This window comes from Catharus ustulatus, chromosome 2, assembly GCF_009819885.2.
Source record: "Catharus ustulatus isolate bCatUst1 chromosome 2, bCatUst1.pri.v2, whole genome shotgun sequence".
In the NCBI taxonomy this organism is placed as follows: Eukaryota; Metazoa; Chordata; class Aves; order Passeriformes; family Turdidae; genus Catharus; species Catharus ustulatus.
Window position 1 is genome coordinate 72002892 of NC_046222.1, and position 21333 is coordinate 72024224.

General features: G+C 41.0%; 1 protein-coding gene across 5 annotated transcripts in view; it reads right to left on the reverse strand.

The window, feature by feature from the left end:
• KLF12 (Kruppel like factor 12) overlaps positions 1–21333 on the reverse strand; it is a 238090-nt gene that overhangs the window by 167350 nt on the left and 49407 nt on the right. For 3 of the 5 annotated variants that reach the window (XM_033052030.2, XM_033052032.2, XM_033052034.2), the window contains exon 2: positions 6056–6119. In XM_033052030.2, coding sequence (XP_032907921.1) covers positions 6056–6076 — 21 coding nt within the window. In that variant the 5' untranslated portion in view covers positions 6077–6119. Of the gene's footprint in view, positions 1–6055; positions 6120–10523; positions 10669–21333 lie in introns of those variants that run through there. The other 2 variants (XM_042779019.1, XM_033052031.2) reach the window with 1 other exon arrangement.

Here is a 21333-nt window from a genome sequence, read left to right on the forward strand (position 1 = left end):
AGGCGGGGCCAGCAGTGTGGGGGGCGGGCGGCTGAGCCTGAGCCAGCAGGGCGGGGCAGGGGGGCGGCAGAGCCCGGGCCAGCAGGGCGGGGGAGCCCGGGAGAACTGGGGCTAGCAGTGCAGGGGAGCATGGCAGAAGCAGGAAGGCCAGCGGGTGGGGCTGCCTGGCAGCGGGGGAAGCCCAGCAGAATCGGCGCCAGTAGCGTGGGGGAGCCCGGCGGTGCGGGGGCCTGCAGTGCCGGCCAGGGCGAGGAAACGCGGCGGCGGTGCAGACGGGAGGGGGCGGCCGGCGAGCCCGGCGGTGGCGGCGGCAGCCCGGCGGCGGGGCTAGCGAACGCGGCGCAGCCGGCGAGCCCGGCGGCGGGGCTAGGGAACGCGGCGCGGTCGGCGAGCCCGGCGGCGGGGCTAGGGAACGCGGCGCGGCGCGGCCGGCGAGCCCGGCGGCGGGGCTAGGGAACGCGGCGCGGCCGGCGAGCCCGCCGGCGGGGCTAGGGAACGCGGCGCGGCCGGCGAGCCCGCCGGCGGGGCTAGGGAACGCGGCGCGGCGCGGCCGGCGAACCCGGCGGCGGGGCTAGCGAACGTGGCAGCGGGGCGGTGCTGACGGGAGAGGGGGGCCAGCGAGCCCGGCGGCGGCGGCAGTACCACCCGGCCAGCCCCGCCGAGCCGTGGCGCTGAGCTGGGCCACCCGGCCCCGTCGGCAGCCATGAGCGGGCCGAGCCTGCCTGGCCCCGCCCCGAGCCAGTAAAGCCCGCTATGCCGCGGTCCTGTTACTAATTGGCCAATTTGTGAAAGCTGCGCACGGATTCTCGCTACGAACGAAAGCGCGGCTAATATTCGGGGTGCGGCTTATCTATTGACAAAGACAGCAACATTGTCGAGGCACCGGGGGTGCGGCTTATAATCCGTGTGGCTTGTATTTGTGAAACTACTGTACTTTTTATACATGACTTAAAAGCCATGGTTAGGATACCCCATGGATGTTTTACCCCCTATCCACATTGGCAGAAATGAAATACAAAAACAAAATCCCCAAAATCATAACCCAGTTGTATTTAAATAAGGTCAGATCACAAGCCAACAACTAAATATGATTTGTTCATAATCTACACGTATGTGTGTCACCAAAAGAGTTAGGAAATTAATGGAATGCAGCCAAGACCCAGGATCCATAAACAAGAAACCATTTAGATTATGAAAACATCTGTCTAGCAGAAATGAAGAAATGAGCTGTGTAGACACGAATTTTGTACTACTTAGGAAAGCCTAATAAGAACACCGGGATCTTTTGAGAAATCATTCCATAACTTTGCAAATGCAAGGAGAACAGCAAAGAGTTCATACGCAAACTCAAAAAGCTGAAGTGGTTTGTTGCAAGCCGTCTTAAATACCTTTTTCTCCTTGGAAAATATCAGTGTTGGAAATGACCCCAGCAATATTTCAGCCATGGGCATCAGCTCCAAATTCACCTCACCCCACTTGCAGCAGGGTTGAGCCTACAGTAGCAAACTACAGTGCTCACCATGCACAACCCTCCAGCACCCAGTGGAAAAACACAGGAGCAAGAGACAGCACAGTATGTGGCTGCTGATGTAAGGAACAGGAAAAGAAAGAAAATCACTGCTGCTCCTCCCTTTCCGCAACATAAGATTTGGGGAAAAGCTTTCCTCCCACTCTACAGTTTCAGCAACTTTTACATTTTTCAGTGACAGCAAGTAAAAGCAGGTCTGTCCTATGAATATGACTGTGCTCCAGACAACTGCCTGCTATCTATTTACATTGTGAAATATTCATTAAAAATCAACCACCAATCGACTGTTAAGGGACTCATCTTGATAAATGCTAGACAACAGATGAAACCAAAAGAACTTCACAGTCCCCCTGCCTTGCTGAATGGGGTCATCAGTCATTTTTAAGTAGTCATTTGTTACATTGTTTTATCCAACTAATTTATAATCTTAATGAATTAAGACAAAACATCAAACTACAGCCTCTGTGCCTGAGAGTAATCTAAACTGAAAAGCACATGACAGAAAGATAGATTGATGGTCAGCGGAAAGTAATTCCCTTGAGATTAATATATTTTACCAAGTTGACACTTCTAGTCATAATTATATTCCAAGAATCAACTGAATGACGCTAGATGAGAAAGACCCCTCAAGAGCAGCCCAGTCACTTTCTTTCTACAAAAACTGCATTTTTTTGCAATACAGAAGGGACAGCTGACAAGAAAAACCAAATATATCATCACACTGCTACCACTATCCCGACTATGCAAATAAAACCATAAAACTTCCTTGAAACATTCTCAAATACAGTTTAAAAAAAAATCATTTTTTAACACGACCACACTTTAAAAAGTATGAAAAAGCAAAAAGATGAAGTCCAATTAATCCAAACTCAAACACAAAACCAGGTAGCTCCTGAGTCAGATGAGATGACCCAGAGGCTTGCAGCCTGCAGTAGAACACGGAGCTGAGCCCCAGACCCTGCTTAGCCAGCAGCCAGCAGGTTCTGCACCCTCCCACGCCTGCTCCACGCAGGAGCAAGAGGAGGTGAGGCAAGGGCACATAAGAGATTGGGAGACTTCTGAAATGGGGTGGGCTTTCAACAGTTCAAGAAACACTTCCTTGAGTCCCTTCCTCTAAACAGCTGAGCAAAAGTTTGCTCTTGGTTGGTTTGGTTTTGGTTTTTTTAAAGATATGACACACAGAAAATTAGGAGTCATCCTTACACCATTAAACTCAGTGCTGGTCATCACTTTTCCAGCATTAAATAACTTAGAACATCATTAAACCTGATCAAAGACTGGCCAGTGTTATTTCTAGAAGCTGTTCATGAAACCACAGTGTGAGTGGTGTGATTACACCCATGGCCACTCATTAAGTACAACCCAAATCTGTGCTTTTCCAATCTGAACAACCTTTTCCCCCTTTAGTTTTGCTCTCTGACCTTCTTTCAGTTCTATTTACTTGGTTTTGAAGTTCTGATCTTTATTTTGCCCAGAACCTTTGAGCTATAGCTTTTCCCTGTTCAGCTGCCCATTTCTTTGCCAGCTTCTACACAGGTCTCACCCCCGCTACACCCCCTTTCAGCCACTGTACACTGAAAAATATAGACTTTAAATATCTGATTCATGACAAATGAACCTCTGAATGCAGCTGTTAGTATCATGGAAAATGCAGAAGCATGATAAGCAGCATGCATTCAATACACATATTTGCTGTTAGGTTTACTTTAGCATACTCCTTTTTTTGTTAGATATCCATCTAACCTTATTTTATGAGACAGAAATAATTATGTTCATTTTTCCTTCATCAGTTGCATATATGCTTAGATGTCACTTATTTATACAACACCATTGTTTACATATACATTGAGGTAGACCAAGGAAGACCTTACATATACCAATGTAACATACAGACAGTGCAATGCAAGTTGTTTACACTCCCAACAATACACCAACATTTTCATGTTAGCAGTGAAAAATCTTTCAAAACTACATTAGTAGAGGAGTAGTAAAACAAAAACTAAGGCAGGGTGCTGGCTGAAAACCAATCTCTTCCCTACTGGAGCCAGAACTTTATCAACTGATCTTAACAGTGACCACAGAGAAGCCTTCTCCACCTCTATTGCTTAAGTTTTCTGGAATTATTTCTTCCCAGAAAAGGAACTTTTAGCCTCAAATTTTGAATTCCTCCATGTAACCACATTTTTTTCTTATTCAGTGATATGATTTAGTCACGGTACTTTCCTAATACAACAGACAACCAGCAGGACTCAAGAGTCCTACATTTGCAAAGGCTGCCAAACAGAAAACGTGTTAAGAAATAACTCAGTACCCCCCACCCTTCCTTATCTGCACATATTTTGAGCAGTTTCCCCTGTGGGATGTTATCAAAAGGGCATGAGAGAGTGGGACTATGGCTTGACAAGAAAGAGGTCACCCTATTCTCCAGTTCTTCCTTCCTCATTCCACCACTCTGTGCAAAATCAGAAAAGCAAAAGCAGAGAGAGGAACAGCGATGCTGAGCTAACAGATACAGCTCTCATGCAATTACAGAAACTTGAAAAAAGGTCAAATTCTTTCAAGAGTCTTTTGCTTTTGCTTAATCTGGAAGCCATTCCTGCTCTGCACAGATTCTGGGCATGACGGCCCTTCTCAAGAAATAAATCCTTAATTTTTTCTGCCCTGGTGTCACTTCCCAAACCAAATACCTAAGACACAGCCTGTCCCAGTTACTTCTCAATCCAACACAGAACACTTCTACACTATGGTAGTACTGCTCTGTGCTGTCTCCTGGACATCAAGAGTAACTGCAACAAAATTATATCCAGAGATACCTTACAGATAATTAGTTTGGCATTTTTACTCTCTCACACTTTCTGTCAGTGAAGTGCCTCCCTGAGTTTGTAGATACAGGATTTTATCACTGCAGTTCTGAAAGATGTAAGTAAGGTTTGGACAGTATCAGTTTTTCACTCTGCTATTCATAACCAAGAGATCTGAGCAGGGAAGTGTTTGCTCTGCCACAATGCTGGCCCATCTCAAGCTATTAGACATTGGTATGAGCAGCAGCCACTGACTTGTCAGCAGTCAAACCAAAGGGAAATTCCTCAAGATTTTGTGTTCTGGTTTTAGTACGCAACAACTGCTGCCTCATATGTGGGCATATGGACCCCTGACCCCATGGAAAAAATTGTGTACATTACTGCACAGCTACTAATACCACTTTGTCTCTACCAGGGTTTAAATTTGGCTCTGAGAAGTTGGAGGTGTTTTCTGGGACCTGCAGCATACAAAGCAGATGTTCTATGGATGCTTGTGAAGATTGCTTTGCTGGTTGTTAATTCAGGAGACAAAATTAAGACACAGATGATTCCTTCAAATCTCATGCTGCTTGTGAATTTGGAGGTAGCTGGAATCAGCATGACCACTACCTGCTGTGAAGACTCAAGCAGTTTACCCAAGAAGGAATCACACTTCTGTATCCAGGTCAGTAGTTCATAAACTGCAAAACTTCTGAACCACTAAAAGCTTGATAAAACTGAATTATCCCCTGAGAAAAATAAGACTCTGTCCTCTTGAACTACTTTGCTAAGTTAACAGACCTGTAGACTTACACTTCTTGTACTGAACTAATATTGTGCTTTTGAAAAAAAAAACCCTGGATTTTTTGCTAGTTTTTCATTTGTTTCCACTCCTGACTGGGATTCAGACGTTGACTGAAGCTCTCAAGGAAACAGGCTTCCCACAATTACATGCCTCCTTGACTATTTGAGTCTTGAGAATGCTTTATTTAGCCAAGCTGCTGCGCAGCATCCCCCTGGACTGTGCCCTGCATCCCACTGTACCACATCCTGCATTTGTCAATACAATTCATTTGCTCTGGTGTAAATCCACAGGCAGCATGAGCTGTGTTTAAACAGCCTTGGTGGGAATTGCTTATCATAGCATCCCAGAAAAAGATTATCCTTCACAGTCACCGATAACTCAAGATTGGCAGAGCTCAAGGCTTGGTGTATTAAAACAGTAGCCAGTCATGGAGGTCCACCAATAGCTTCTTCCTTTTTAACTATCACAGAAAATGCCGTGTAAAACAACCTTCTCTCTATCACAAGAAAACAAAGCACCAAGAAAACTTTCAAAGAGATCATCTCCTGTTTGACTTCTTAAACAATGTGGAATCTGAGTGCCGCTCCACAACACCATAGTCTGTAGTCTAATGGAAGACAACACCCCTCTAATTCTCCCTTCATCCTTGCATGCAAGAATGATGAACACCACTATATGTGAGCCCATTCAAACACCTGGCTTCAAAGGAATCACCCATTTTCCTAACATATTGCTGGGTTTTCTGCTGAACATTTGGGTATTGTCAGCAAACACTGCACTAAGCCACACCTGTTAAGCTACAGCATCCCCTTGCCTCTAAGACAATACAGCATACAAAGCTCAGGCCAGTAATTTAAGCTATTCTGTTTTGTAACACAGCATGATTTTTTGATAATGGCATTAATACATCCAATGCATACAGCTCTAAAAACATCAACCAACTTTTATGGCTTTCCTCTTCATACGAATATTCAGTCATCCATTTGTCCCTAGGTCCACTTCAATCCTGAAAAATAAAATATTAAATAATTTAATTAGTGGATTTTCTGAGAAATTAAATAATTTCTCAAATATGTAGGGTATGTAAATACAGAAAAATATAACCACAGACATCTATTCCACAGTAAAACAGAGGTCAGAAGAACAGTAAGTTTATAAGCACTTAAAACAAAAACAGATAAATACAACAAAGTATATTGGACAAAGCTTTATGTTTCCTCTTAAGTAAAGATTTTAGTCAAAGCTCTGTGATGTAACTTCTGAGCTGTCATTTCAGCTCACTAAATCCCAACTGCTTTAATTAGTCTTCTGAGCCCATTATGTACCAGTACTCTCCATTTACAGGTAAGCCTTCCAGCACCTACAGAGGACGAACACTCTTTACCAATATTTCAAACTGTATTTCCCAGAAATACTATGCACGATCCCAAGAGTAACACATAAAAAAACCTGTCCAAGGCCACTACAAAATCTGAAGATGTATTTCCTTCAGGGTTTCCTAGATACATGATTAGTTCAGTTATGAGGGCCACAAAGATGAACAGAGGGCTTAGAGCATCTCTCCTGTGAAGAGGGACTAAAAGAGTTGGAGTTGCCCAGCCTGGAGAAGAGAAGGCTCTGGGAAGACCTTACAGTACTTCCCAGTACCTAAAGGGGCTACAAGAGAGCAGAGAAGGGCTTTTTACATAGGCACATACCATAAGACAAGGTTTCAAACTGAATGAGGAGAGATGTAGATGAGATACTAGAAATAAATTCTTCACTGTGAGGGTGGCAAGGCACTGGCACAGACTGCCCAGAGAAACTGTGGATGCTCAATCCCTAAAAGTGTTCAAGGCCAGGTTGGATGAGGTTTTGAGCAACCTGACCTAGGGGGTGGCATCCCTGTCTGCGGCAAGGAAGTTGAAACTAGGTGAACATTAAGTCCCTTCCTACTCAAAACATCTTATGATTCTATCTTAAAGTATAAAAGAAAATAAGCATACAGAGATTCAAATATTATATTATGTTTTGTGAGGGTCCTTCAGGTTTAAGAAAATAAACAAGTTCAGCAGTCCAACTTCTTAAAAAAGCCTTGGGGGAGAAAAAAATATTCAGATGTCCAAAATTTAAATAATAGACAGGATGTCTTAAACCCCTTGACAGAATATATGCATGTATCTGGGAGCAAATGCTACTTACATATGTCTCTCTTAATAATGGAAATGGTGTGAAGTCAAGAATCTAAATCTGCTGTCAGAGTTATTATAAACAATCTGCTGCTATTTTTCTACCATTCAAAATAAGGTCATCCTTCAAATACCAGTAAAACATCACCTGCCTGATTTTAAACCACATTCCAGTATTTCATTACTGCTGTATATATGACAACATGACAGGTTTTCAAATATACGAACTTTTAAGTGAAAAGAAGACAAGAAACTCCCTTAAGAAAATATAAACAGTCCATTCATACAGTGTGCTACTGTCATACTGACTAAACATCAGGCACATAGATATTATTTCTAAGAATATATTAAGTTTAATAAAAGAAAGTAAGTTTCAAATATTTGTATCAATTATAAAAAGCTGCAAAATCACCAAAAACACTGACCTAACTAATACAGCCTGTAAGCACACTGTCATAGACCATTCGTGCTCTCGTGCATCTTGTAGACTCTCTCCCTTTTGTTAATCTCCCTTGGCATTATTTGGATTACTTAAAAATTTCATGCAGTAGATTTCATTTTTTTTTCTTTTAAAACTGCACTCTCAAAGAACCACCTTTGAATTTCTATCTGTTCTTTCCTCCATGCTCTTGTCCAAAAATGGGAAAACTGAACCACATTTCCATATCCTGCACCTACATGATGTGGTCATCTAAGCTGAACAGGAAATGACTTAGTAATTTTCCTTTTTTAAATAAAATACAAAGTATCCAAAAGCTTCATGGAGTCTCCATGAGAGGAAAACAGTGTTTGACCTCTAATTGTTTCCAGTTCTCCAGGTTTTCTCATCATTACTCCTTTCTACATGCACACAGATACACATGTTCCTACGACACAACTTAGCTTCAAGTTACACACCAACACTGGAGTCCTATTATGTTACGGTGGCTATGGTGACACAGCAAACACGGGTCTGTGTTTCAGAACTAACAAACCACTATCCAAACCAGCCACAGCTGCAGCTGGTCTTGTATTATCAAATCGTGTCCAACGGTCCTCCTCAAGGAAAAGCTACTCCTTCAGCAATGACAAGTAACTGGGTTTGCTTTTTAATTCTCTTCAGGTCTGCACAATTAACAAGCATTAAATTGCCCACATCCTTGCACCATTGGGGTGCTGTCCTCTACGGAAGGGCTTCTGTTTTAATCTGCTTTCAAGGAGATTTTTCCTCTGAAAATGACATTTAACTAGCAACTTTGCAAATGCTTGGCCTCATTTTCAAAAGTGCTGAAAAGCTTTGACTTCATACGAAAGGACTTTGAAATACCTATGAAAAAAGGGACCATTCATTCTGCCATGTGTCACTACCATTACTTTGGACTTTGGCTTTCAGTCTGTTACAGTGAAATATTACTGTTCTGCTATCAGAAATATGGAATCTGACACTGAAGTCCAAGTAGAAACATCTTCTATTTGCATGAAGCCAATTTCATAGCAGAAGAAAATCTACCCAATGAGACACCTGCACAATATTTCCAATTTGAAACTTTTAAGTCAAAAAGGCATTAAGTAATCACAGAACAAAGCACAAAACATCATTTTCAAATGAAAGAATGAAATTTAAGTAACAAACACAGAATGATGTCCTCTTCTAACCAAAGTCTATCACCTTAAAATAGTAGTCTCAGACCCAGGGAGTTTATAAAGCTTATGAATGTCACCAAAGATTAGGTTCCTTTTTCTACAGCAAGAAAAAACCAAATAAATTTGGTTACACCTAGTCCATTTTGAAAACCTGTCTTGATCAGATTAGACGTCCTGGTAGTCCCACACTGACCAGTCTGACCATCGCCTGGTATAGATGAGCAAGACTCCTGGGCCACAATAAGGAGCATGACAAGAGTTTCAGGGCAATCATGCTGAGCATATTTCAAGAAAAACAGTCCTTAAGAGTGGAGAGGTAGCCGTACCACTACAAATAGAACACTTTCGAACCTGCATTAGTTCATATAAAACCACCAATATAAACCCACATTACTTAATTGAAAAAATAAGTCTGCATTGGTATCACTTCTACTTATCTTTTACATACCGATAATTTTAAAGGACACTCACATTGATACAGTAACAAATTACTCATTGTGCCATTTTTACTCTTTTCTAATTCAGATAGGTATGGGAACATACATTTATTTGGAAAAAACCAACTAATTTGCAAAGTTAAGTAATTTTGCTGAATCGGGATTTATTAACTTTTCCCTCCACAAAAGAAACTCCTTATTTGGGCATAAGGGGACTTATCAGTCACCTTCTAACATCATCTATTTTACTTTTAAAGTATGCACTTTTCTTCTTGAAAGCTCTTAGATCTGTATTTTGACTTCCATAACCCCATTCGAAAGCCCTGAGTCACACCAAACTTCCCCAAAAACAGCATGACTTCTCCCAAACTCATCAAGACCACCCTGGCCATCAAGTAAGGCAAAATCTCTGAAAGCTCAGTTCAGCACTATTCAGAGATGAGGGAACACAGGTTATCCTCAACCCAATGTTAAGGGTAACTACCCTTGTAATAACTGTAGCCACACACCCATCCTTTTCCCCCTAATTTCTGACTCTTGCAGGGACATTCATAAACTCCATAGAGTGACATTTTGCACAAGCTGCAGATAAAACATACATTAACCACAATCTACAGATCCCCAACAGTCCCTGACATTTAAAACTGATAAGAGATAGGAGATGTTGGCATACAGTTGTGGTCTGAGCATATCCCAAAGTCTTCTTCAACAGCACTTCAAGTGTCCTCCTTTCCTGATTTGGGTCTCGTCCTCAGGATCTTTGTAAACTGAGTGCTGTAACCCAACCACTGTAACTGAAACTAGCAAATACACTTTGCCACAAAGCTGTCTGCAAAAAAAAAAATTCTTTTAAATTCCAACATAAGGCACTGTCCCACCAGGCGTTATTACAAGCTGAATGACAAACCACGTCGTACAGCCTAAAAACTCATTCAGTTTATGTTAAGTGTAACTGCAGACCTCACAAGACCAAAGGATCACTTGCTATGAATCCTATCAACTGCAATCGTAAAGGTTATTCTGTCTCCAGCTGAAGTTTCTGCTATTTTTTAATGTGACTGCTGTTCGAACAGAGTACAGTTACTAACTTTCAGATGCCAGCCCCCACTCCAACATCTTTGTTGCTCTGCTGTAACGTCATAACAAAATATCTAATTTGCTCAAAATATTTCTGAAAATTACCTTAATGCTTCAACTCCTGATTTTCAGATACTTTTATTAAAGTAAAGAGAAGCGGGAGGTAGAGAGTGGGATGCTTGTTGCTAGGTGATACCTAGCTCTCTTGAACTCCTAAAGACTGAAATATTTATCCAGACTCCCACAAAGAATGACACCTAGAACAGAGAAGAGACACACATGTACCAAAGTACATTAGGATTCAAAGTAAGAAGCAGCAACTCTGCCACCTGCTTGGTCCCTAGGGCACCTAAGATGAGGAGACTGCAGTCTGGGATGGGAGTGATACAGCTCCTCCTAAACATCTACCCCAGTTTTTGCTGAGCCTTTATGGAACAATGCCTCCATCATATTCATGCCAAACCAGAACTATCTCGGTGCCACTGCAATTGTGGCAGCACAAGTAAATACATCCTTGGCTATCTGACCATATAGCAATAGTTTTCTGGACGCTTTTCCCTAAACCACTATATTCTGACAACAGGTTTCCACAGAAAAAAGCATACAGTTGGCCAAATGTGGATGAACAATAAATCAACCGAACACATAACCATCATGCCATGTTCCTCCCACTCCTCACTTTAAAAGGTTTATAGTAAACGTTCATGAAGTGCTTACACAGTCTTTCAGGACAGGCTTAGAGGAATAAACATTATTCTTTACAAGGTCTTTTATTTGACATTAATGAATTATTCTGAACTGAATAGCTTCAAGGGTAAAATCCCAGACCCGAGTCTTCAAGATGAATTCCAAGAACAATTTTTTCTCCCTAGAACTTAAGTGTCTGGTTTGACAGCTGTTAAAGTTTCAGAAAAAGACTATGCCTTTCAATAATACTTTAAAAGCCTTGCTACTGCATCAATGTACACAAATGATATTAGAAAGTGTATATGCACACAGATAAAATCATAAACATAGAACAGGATTTAGTTAAACTCTGAAAAAGTAGTGGAGTCCTCAAGTGACTGAATTTAGGTAATAATCAGTGGTCAATCTAGAAGAGTGCAATAAATTGCAGGGAGCAGAGAAAAACACAGTCAAATACTACTCCTTGACTTCTTATTCTAAAAGTAGTAAACTTTAACAGTTGCTTGAATGGATAGCTCTGAAACCTTGATACTCCCTTCACAATTGTAGCTTAAACAGAATGACACTGTTTTTCATTATATCCAAATAAAACAGTGACAAACACACTCACACATCACTTTGGGCAGCTTCTCTCACATATGGAAATGCTCATGTTCCAGTGCAAGACAAGGTCTGTCAATTACCACCTTACTCTTGCACACAGTTCAAACTGAGTTAGAGTTAAAATTCTATTTACCAGCCTGTGCACAATGTCAAAGGACTAGAGGAGCCTTTTCTTCTTACAAAAATTATAGCTTTTTTTAACATATATTTATAAGTACACACATGTATATGTATATATAAAAATGCATATGTATAGATTAATAAAAATATGCATATGTTCAGTCACAAATTTTGGGTGAATTAGGTTTTCTTTGGCAAATAATTTTCTGAAGGTATTTCACGATTATAAGCCGCACCATTTTGACTAAAATTCTGCTCCCAACCCAGAAATGCGGCTTACACTCAGGAGCGGTCAACATATTAAAAAAGTTTGGAAATTTCCAAACCCAGAAGTGCCAGCCAGGGCGCCGAGCCGAGCACCTGCCATTAAAACCCGGATTGTGTGATTGTTACAAATTGGTTACGCTGTTGCACGGCAGGGGGCTCCGTGCCAGCAGCGCAGGGGGAAAAGGCGGGTTCCCGCCAGCCCCGCAGCCTGGGCGGGGAGGCGGGGGCTCCATGCTGCCAGCCCTGCCACCGTGGGTGCAAGCGGGCTCTGTGCTGTCCTCCCGCTGCCACCACAGGTGAAGGCGGGCTCCGAGCCTCCCCCTCCCATTGCTGCCGTGGGTGCAAGCAGGGTCCATGCCTCCCTCCCTTCGGCACTGCGGGGCAGCGCCGGGCCAGGGCGAGCGATCCCGCGATTCCATTACTAATTTGTTACTTTGTTGCACGCGAGTCCTCGCTGTGAACAAAAGTGCGGCTAATAATCCGGTGCGGCTTATACATGGACAAAGACCTAAACGTTGCCGACACCCAGACGTGCAGCTTATAATCAGGTGCGGCTTGTAATCGTGAAATTACTGTATACTTTCCAATATATCATTCAACACACATTTTAAAGCTTGGATGAAAAGCCTAACTCCATTTCTGAATTCGCAAAGAACTGCAATTAATTTTAAAAGTCATCTTTTTCCCTTCAGACCATTTTTCCCTCTTTCTTCAGCAAACAGTATATATTACTCTCCATATAAAGATTATTCAAGATTTGTACTCATGAGGGCAATCTGAAAGAAGTATTTAGAATAATATTTAAATATTTTAAAGTGGTTATTCCTAATTTCAGATTGGGATTATGTATGTTCTGTTTCTACATAGTGTTTGTACTTCAGATGCAACAAATGCGATTAAGTGTACTAAAAATGAAGTCAAACTTCAAATGAAAAGGAAGGTAAACCACAGGAAAATTGTTTATGTCTAAAGGAGGGTAAGAGGGAAGAGACCTGCTGGTGATTTTTCCGTATCTCCATAGTGTGAGTAGGGATAAAGACCAACCTCTCCACCAGGAGAGTTCTATCAAGACTAGATTGAGACAATAGATGCTGCACAGGAAACGTCCTAACTTTATAGGTTTCCTACTCTTATTTTGCACTAATAATACAGACTAGCACTACCAGATACTATCACCCATTGTTCCACTTTTGGTTTAATGCTTTTACTCCAACTAGGTTTGTATTCAGTCCAGAATTGAGCCAGTTTTACATGAAGTACAGGCAGTAACACTTACTCACTCTTCTCAAAGTTGCAATATAATGTTTTATATTCTAACTCATTCCAAAAATAAAACCAGGATTTTCTTTATCTTCTGTTAGAATGCTGCTGAATCCCAGCGACCACCAGAAGAACAAATAATCCTCACACTTGTATGCACTTACAAATGAAATGACCAGACCTTAAGAACCAGTTTACTTAGGAATACAATTTCTGTGTGGACCATGTCTCTGATGTTTCTCAATGTGATGGCAACCTCCGGATTACCTGATCTGAGGGAGGGTGGGTGAACCCCTAAGGCCTCATACTACAAGTCCAAAGGAATGATGACAACTTCATTGCAAACCTGTGTCAAAATCTGCTTTGTGGTCAAGCCAGCTGTGGTGAACAGAGTTACTGGTAGTTTAGCCTGCAATAAAGTCTGAAATGCCTGAAACAGATTAATTCTCCCTCAGATGGCAAATACTGACCTTATGTGACTCAATTTTTTTACAGTCTATCCTCACAGTTGACTTCAGAGGGAACATCAGGACAATGGAAAAATCAGAGAAGGAATAAAAAATGTAACACTACATAGCAGCTTACATAAACCCTGACATGTCTTCCCTTTTTACAATGCACAAGATGTTGTAAAACAGGTTAAAAAACAGCACTAACCACCATCCCACCACGGACAAAATATTGTGCAGCCCTCTACCACAGTGTCAAGCACTCTGAGCCAACTTTCACAGCAAAGCCACTTAAAGAATAAGCAAAACCAGAGCTGTGCTCATTAAAATTCCTTTAAAAGAGGGAACAACATTGTTCCCACAAGCAGCAGAAAAGCTAAACAAGCTTCAAGTTTATACATCACCAGAAGGTGGCTGTAAAATCAGTGTTGATGTTGCCAAGGCCTGTGTAGGCAGCAAGAGCCAACACCTCATCCCACCAAGCCCCAGCCGGGAGATGGGTACCACTTCAAAAGTGCCCACATACGCGACTTCTACCTCACTGAGTCAATAAACACAAGATAAGTTAGCAAAAATCCTATTTTAATCCTCCAAAGCAGAGGTGGCAAAAGTTATGAGGTGGTCTTGACCTCTCCAGCTACAGTCATAGCATCTAAGAGAGGACAGGTTTCCACAATTTACCCTCAAGTAAATTACCCTAAAGGGAAAAAGAGCAAAGAAAACCAAGCAAATGCTATTCCAGGTTGTGATACATACTGAAGAAACCCAACTTCCAGACTCAGAATTTATGTTTCCAAGAAACAAAGTCATAAGCTGAATGCACCCTGCTCTACACAGTGGATAATAATGTTCAGGTCCTATTCCTCCTTTGCACAACTCACAACAAATTCCAACATTATTTTTGACAACTTGGGCCTTTTCTTTTGCTTTCCATTATAAGTATATCAGTGAAATGTTTTTTCAAGAAAACAGCATGGTATCTACAGCATTGTGTCTATATGATTATGTAGTTACATAATCAGGCTCGAAATGAGGGGCACTACATGACACCAGTGATGCTATTAATCAATATAAGGAGCCTATTTGGCTGGCATCCTACAAACGTGGATGATGAGTGTCTATTTTAATAGGAAAGTACACTCTCTAAAATTGATCAATTGACCACAAGTGTTTCAATTAATAATTTTTAATGTCTTTTCTCCTAGTCTGCCCTTCCTTAAAAGTGCAGACTGGGATTATTATTAATCATCACCTCTCAGCGTATTAGAGGTAAAAGGTACAGAAAAGGGAGAAATCCCAAAATCTATCAATACAACATTCCCATCAGGCACTGACGAGTTTGCAATAGCTTCACTACCGGATTCAGCAGCTACTGATCTTTTAGTAGCACTTTCAAATACAGAGACAATCGCTGAAGCATACTCATGTTCTTGATGCCTTCAAAAGGAATGAGAAGAATAAAATTTATCTCTGTACTGATCCTAGAGAATTTCCACTGAAAACTCTCCATCCCAGCTTTTCAAGCTTCCCAATACCTGGTAAAAGCTCAGCAAAAGCCATCATTAACCTTAGGAAATGGTACATGTGTTTGGTGAGCCCCCCAATACATACCTGTATCATATGCCATCAGCCTCCCTAGGCATTGTCATTTTTCTCCTTGTTCCAACAGCCCTCATATTCTTGACAGGACATGCAGATGCCCTGATTATTTTCCTGACCTTGCTTAGACAGAAATATATTTCTTTCTCCCCTTTGGAGAAGGGGATGGCTGGGAAACAATTTCATATAGTATTCCAGGGGGACATTTATCTGCAAATCTGACCACATAAGCCCAAAATCCAGAAGTAGCCTGATTTCCAAAGGTAATTTGTATTTTCCAGTCTCCTACTGAGATGACTGCAGGACTCGCCATCTGCATGCAGCAAGACAGTGACATTTCATTCTGCAGACCAATATGGGCAAACAACTCCCCTAAGAGTGGCTTGACAATTGTTCACATTCACAGCCCAGAAAGCATAACCTGAAGAGCAACTTTAGCAGCTTAAGTTCTTGCCACGTGGCAGGTTCATCTCACCTACTGACAGACACCTACACCTGTGCTAGCTGCCCTTCATGGTTCTGCAGCTAAAGGACAGAAAGAGGCAGTGTAAGGGCCTGAGTCACTGTCACTGCAGCCAGTCCAGCGACTGCTTCTTTAAAACACCATTTTAAATAAAACAGTACTTAGCTGTCTGCAAAGTGAAGGCTACTGTAAGTAAGTTTTAAGAGCTTTGGGTTTTTTTTTAAATCAGTCTTGGGTTCCTTTGTTTTCCTAATCAAACACTCTAAACTTTAAGACTTAAGAAGACACCATTCCAATGAAGCCAGGAGGACTTGGAAAAGCATCCCATTTTTACAACAGCTTAGAGGGGAAGAAGGAAAAACAGAAAAGTAACTTGAGCAGGTTAAGTACTACTCTCAAGCAGGAACTGGTGGCACCAGACATGCTATGTTTCCTATACACCAAAGATCATCAGTTGTATAGACATCACCATAAAAAAATATTTCAAAAATCAGAAACTGAGAATGGTATGAAAGTCACATTGCCTGATTTACTAAATGAGATTCAAAAACACTGCCATGAAAATATCCTGTATTTCACGGGGAAACACAATTATAAAGAAAAAGTTTTTTCATTAACTTGGCAAGGCTGCTTATCCCATGCTCTGTGTCACCCCAGTGAAAGAAATCAATCCAAAGTTTATGCTCCCAATACTTCCGGCTACTATAGTAGAAAGTGGACTTATATTTAATTACCTTTCAGGGAAGAGAATGCAACAAATAAATTAATAAACATAATTAATCACAAGAGACATGAAAACCAGAGGTAATACCACTGAAGAGAAACATTTTCTTTTTCCTCCCCCTAAATTCTCCAGGTGTAACAAAACCAGTATGACAATATGGATGCTGTTTTGAATTAAGCATGCCTTCTTACCCAAAAAACTATCCTTTCCTAACCACCATGATCCATACAATCCATAACCCCCACAAACTATCCCAACTCGGAACACCATGAATTACATGAACAACTAAGCTCACCACTTCCGAGGATTAAATTCAACAGCTCCTTGACAATCAAAGCTTTTTTTTTTTTCTATCAGTTCCCTCTGATTACTTTTTTGACTTGCAGGTAACACCTGACATGATACATGACTGCAAATGCTTAAAGCAGTTCAACTGGCAATAGGAGACACGTTATCTGAAGATGCATTGGCACTATACCCATCCTCAGCTTATTGCCAGGAATTCACCTATCTGGCATTTTGCCATTATGAGTAAATACTAGATTAACTATTATTAACCATAATTAATTAGATTAACTATTGAAAAATATTTCTGCAATTTAATTATGTAAGAAAAAGCCAACAGAGCTTCTGCTATTTTACCCATTTAAAACAGTTGGCCATCATCCACTGTCAGTGTCTTGAAGTTTGCCCTGCCTTTTCTACCAACTACCCACTTTGGTGACAGTTTCTTCTTTCCATGTTATTCCAACACAGAAACCTTGCAGTTGTCCATCTCAAGCCTTAAGGATCCTCCTATCTCTCTCAATCTCATGAACCCTTAAGCCACCCTTGAGACACAGGATCCTAGCCCAGGAGGGAAGTGCTCCTCTCTCAAACACTGGACACACCTTTCCACCTCCCCTGCTTCCAGAATAGGCTTCTGGTAGGTGAGTTGGCAGCTTCTGCAGCTCAAATGCAGTTGACTCCATGCACACCCCAGCATTGGTGCCATAACTGGCACCTTCAAAACCTCACACTTTAACCAAACTACCCTGCCTTCGCCCCATGGAATGAGCAGTCTCATGTTCCACTGCTTGACATTCTGTGGCTTCAGAAGAGTTTAAAATTACAGAAACAAGGTGATGTAGAATTTGCGAGCCAAACACTCTTCCTGTGACTTGTGCCACCTACCCTCATCACTACTCTTACCATAGCTCCCCCTTCATCCTCTTCCGTGAGCTTCAGTCTTGGGCAGACCACTGCACTAATCCAACAATAACCCTCTCAGTTTCACTGAAAGTGGCTTTATTCCCACTAGAAAGCCAAATCCTGACTCCATCCTGCTGTTTAATCCATTACTACGAAAGATTTCAAGGTTGGGTTTCCTTTTTAATACAAAAGCTAATTATTTCTTCTACATCCTAAGTTGTGCTCCTGATTACTCATTAGGCACAAATATTCCCCATTCTCGACATTCTGAATTTTCAATACCCTGAATTCACTGCTAGCTGTAGAGTGGCTGGTGCTACCTACTCCAAGACACCATGAAACAGAACCTGTCTCACACAGTGCTCTCCTACTGGAAAGGTTTTGTTATGAGAGTGTCACCACAAGAGCAAACTCCAGTTAACACCACCACACACAATCAAAGTACTGACTGTGGTCCAGAAGCAAACAGCAAATTTTGCTGCATGTTGGAATGTTAAGACATTCTGAGAAGATTTTATTAAAAGCAGATATAGCTGCAATAGTCTTTGCAATAAACATAAGGAATACTGCAAACAACTTACACTCCCACAAGTGGCAAATGTCATCATCCTAATGATAACCCCTACCGAGCTGCATCCTGTAGAGTTATCATAATTAAGATTCTGTTAAAATACCCATTACAAATATCTATTTTTAATTAACTGTAATTCAAACTTATAATATGCAGCAGGTTGCAACTTGATGATTTTCATAAGGCAATGAATTAAAGATTAGAAAAACCAAATAAAGGTTAGCCTCTTGGGGTGGAAAAGGAAATCATCAAACCAATTTCAATATATATGGGAAAAAGTAATATAAGTCAATAAAAATAAAAATCATAAATTTTGGTTACACAGACCAAGTTTTATAGATAATAAAGTAAACCACTGAAAATAAGAATCCCCTAAGTGTGCATTTACAGTTTAAAAAGAACAGAACAAAAATCAGTGTTATAGGCCTGAAGTTGATATGGGAGAAAATATGGAGGTGAAAACAACGTCTGCTCTACACTCTACTAGACCCTTCACAGCTTGGTTTTAAAAAATAAAAAAAGTAAATTAAAAAATGCATGTAGGTATTTCTACAAATCCCCACAGGGAATACACATAAAGGGTTAATACTCAAACTGCTCCAACAGGGCCATATTTAGCACAGGCAGATTTACTATCCCTCCCCGGCCCATAGGCTCTGGTACCAAACCAAAGCTTACAGCTGGGATGGGCTAACAGGGAAAGGCTTCTTGCATTTAAGGGCCATTTTCACCAGCTCCACCACTTTTATTTCTTAATCCTGTTCATGCATTAGACAGATTATTTTGCTCTTCCAACCTGATATACAGAGAAAGCCCACTTTTCTCGCCTCTCTTTCCTTTACCGACTGACCAAGTGACAACAATGTGAGATCAGTCCAGTGATCCTTCCTCCAGTCTGCTTCCACATCCTGCTGCGCACAGCCAGTATGTTAAAATACAAGTGTCAAGCAGTCAACAAATCTCGACAAGCCTTCAGTCTTAAGGGCATCAAATATAGTTAAGTCATCCCCTTTTATGGAAAAAAATGGACTGGAGCCAGTAGTTTAAAGGGCTTTGACAAGCAAAGAAGGATTAGAACAAGCCAGCACCATTTCAAAATGAAAAGCACAGAGGTCTGGTTTCCTAATAAGCAAATTCACCAAAAAGCCACAAGCTTAACTGGAAACATCTTAACCTGCAGTATGTCAGCAAATACAAGTAAGCTCTCACAAACATGTACTGAAAGAAATAATGCCATATTTTCTTTATTGCTGTTTTTCTTATCTGCATTTGAAAAGAGTCCACAAGGAAACACTCTATTGAATGAGTTCAGGAGGAGCATATTATCTAAATACAGAAGCACATTTGTATTAATACCCCAGGGATGACATTCACAAACATCTTGCTACTATCCTGTAAATGCCCTCAAAACAAGTATCTCTCCATTACATCAGTGATGCAGAAGTTTCATAGAAGGTGCTCTTGAGAAGCTTCCTGACACCAGCGAGCAAGAAAGGGCAACCACTGTACCTGCTCTCTGTTATGAGCTTCTTCATACTCTGCACCCAGGGTGCTCAGACTAGCACTGGTTCTGGATTAGGGAAAGAGAAGGAGAATAAATTCCCAAGACAGAAGACTCAGTACATAGTTGTAACATGCCTCCTCTTGAGGGGGGGCAACAAGAACAAGACATAGCTGTGTTGAGTTCTATCGCTCCAGGACTCAGCTTCCTGCCTATATCATCTACTCTTCCTTTCCATCTCCCAAGCTAGACCAACACAAAACCTCCCTTCCACAAAAGTGAGGGGCATTTACAAGATACTAAGCGAACCTTAAGCTTCAAGCAGCTGGTCTACATTAACTTGAACTGACGTTGCAACCATTCTGGAGGCAAGACCCCATAAGACCATTGCATTTTCCAAGCTGTTCCCAAACTGAAAGAATAGAGCACAAAGAAGTTGCATAGCTAAAACAGTATCTGAATTTTTCCTCTACTCCTGCCACAAGTATGCCAGATCAGGATTCTCATCATCTGGCCCTCTCTTGCTTCTACAATTTCATATTCTCTGTTGCCACCTAAAGAGCTATCAATGGAAAATTCACACAAATTGTAAAAACTAGGATAGAGGAAACCTCAAAAGATCATCTAGTCTCTCCCTGGAATACCCTGTGATTACCTAAAAAAAAAATCATTCCACCTTTATTGTATCTATTAAAGACAAATTTCAGGAATAGAATGACTGGACCTGCAAAGAAAAACTATGTGTAGCACCAAGATTTAATCCTGATTCATTCTAAAGACAGAGTATCCATTTTAGCATACATACCATTAGGATCATAAATAGACCAATACTCAGAGTATGGAGTTGAGAGCTTGCCAGAGCTCTGATATTTACTTCAATTGTTCATAAAGACAAACATTTTTCACAAAATTAGGATTAAATCACCCACAAAATATGACTAATTAAAAAACATGACTAATGTCTTTTAAGGATGTTTTCCAGCTCAACTATCATAGATGGATGTCTGCAAAATTATTTGAAGATGGAAAGCAATATGAACTTCAATGATAAACTTTAAGCTGTCAAGAACAAGAGGGAATGTAAGAAAAATACATTTTCATTCCTCAGTACAAGATAATATTCTTTCAAATCAGAAAAAAAAATCCATATACAATAGCAATCATTCCTCCAGCTTCTTTAAAACTGACGTCATATACAAGCTTTGTGATTTATGCCCCTCAAAAACAACAGGAGTCACAAAAGGTAGTTCCTTCATGCAGAAGTCTGTGTTCCCCTGGCTAAATTTATTTTTCCCAGAGAGGTAAGGCTATTGCTAACCCTAGTCAGATGAAGTTCTGAGATACCACTGAACTCTAATACTGGCACATCTAGGTCATTACAAAGTCTGTGGAGCTGATGATCTAATTGGTTGTGATCCCTAGCGAAATATGAATCAGTACTTGGTTCACGTTCTGTTTTGGTTTTTGTTTGGTTTTTCTG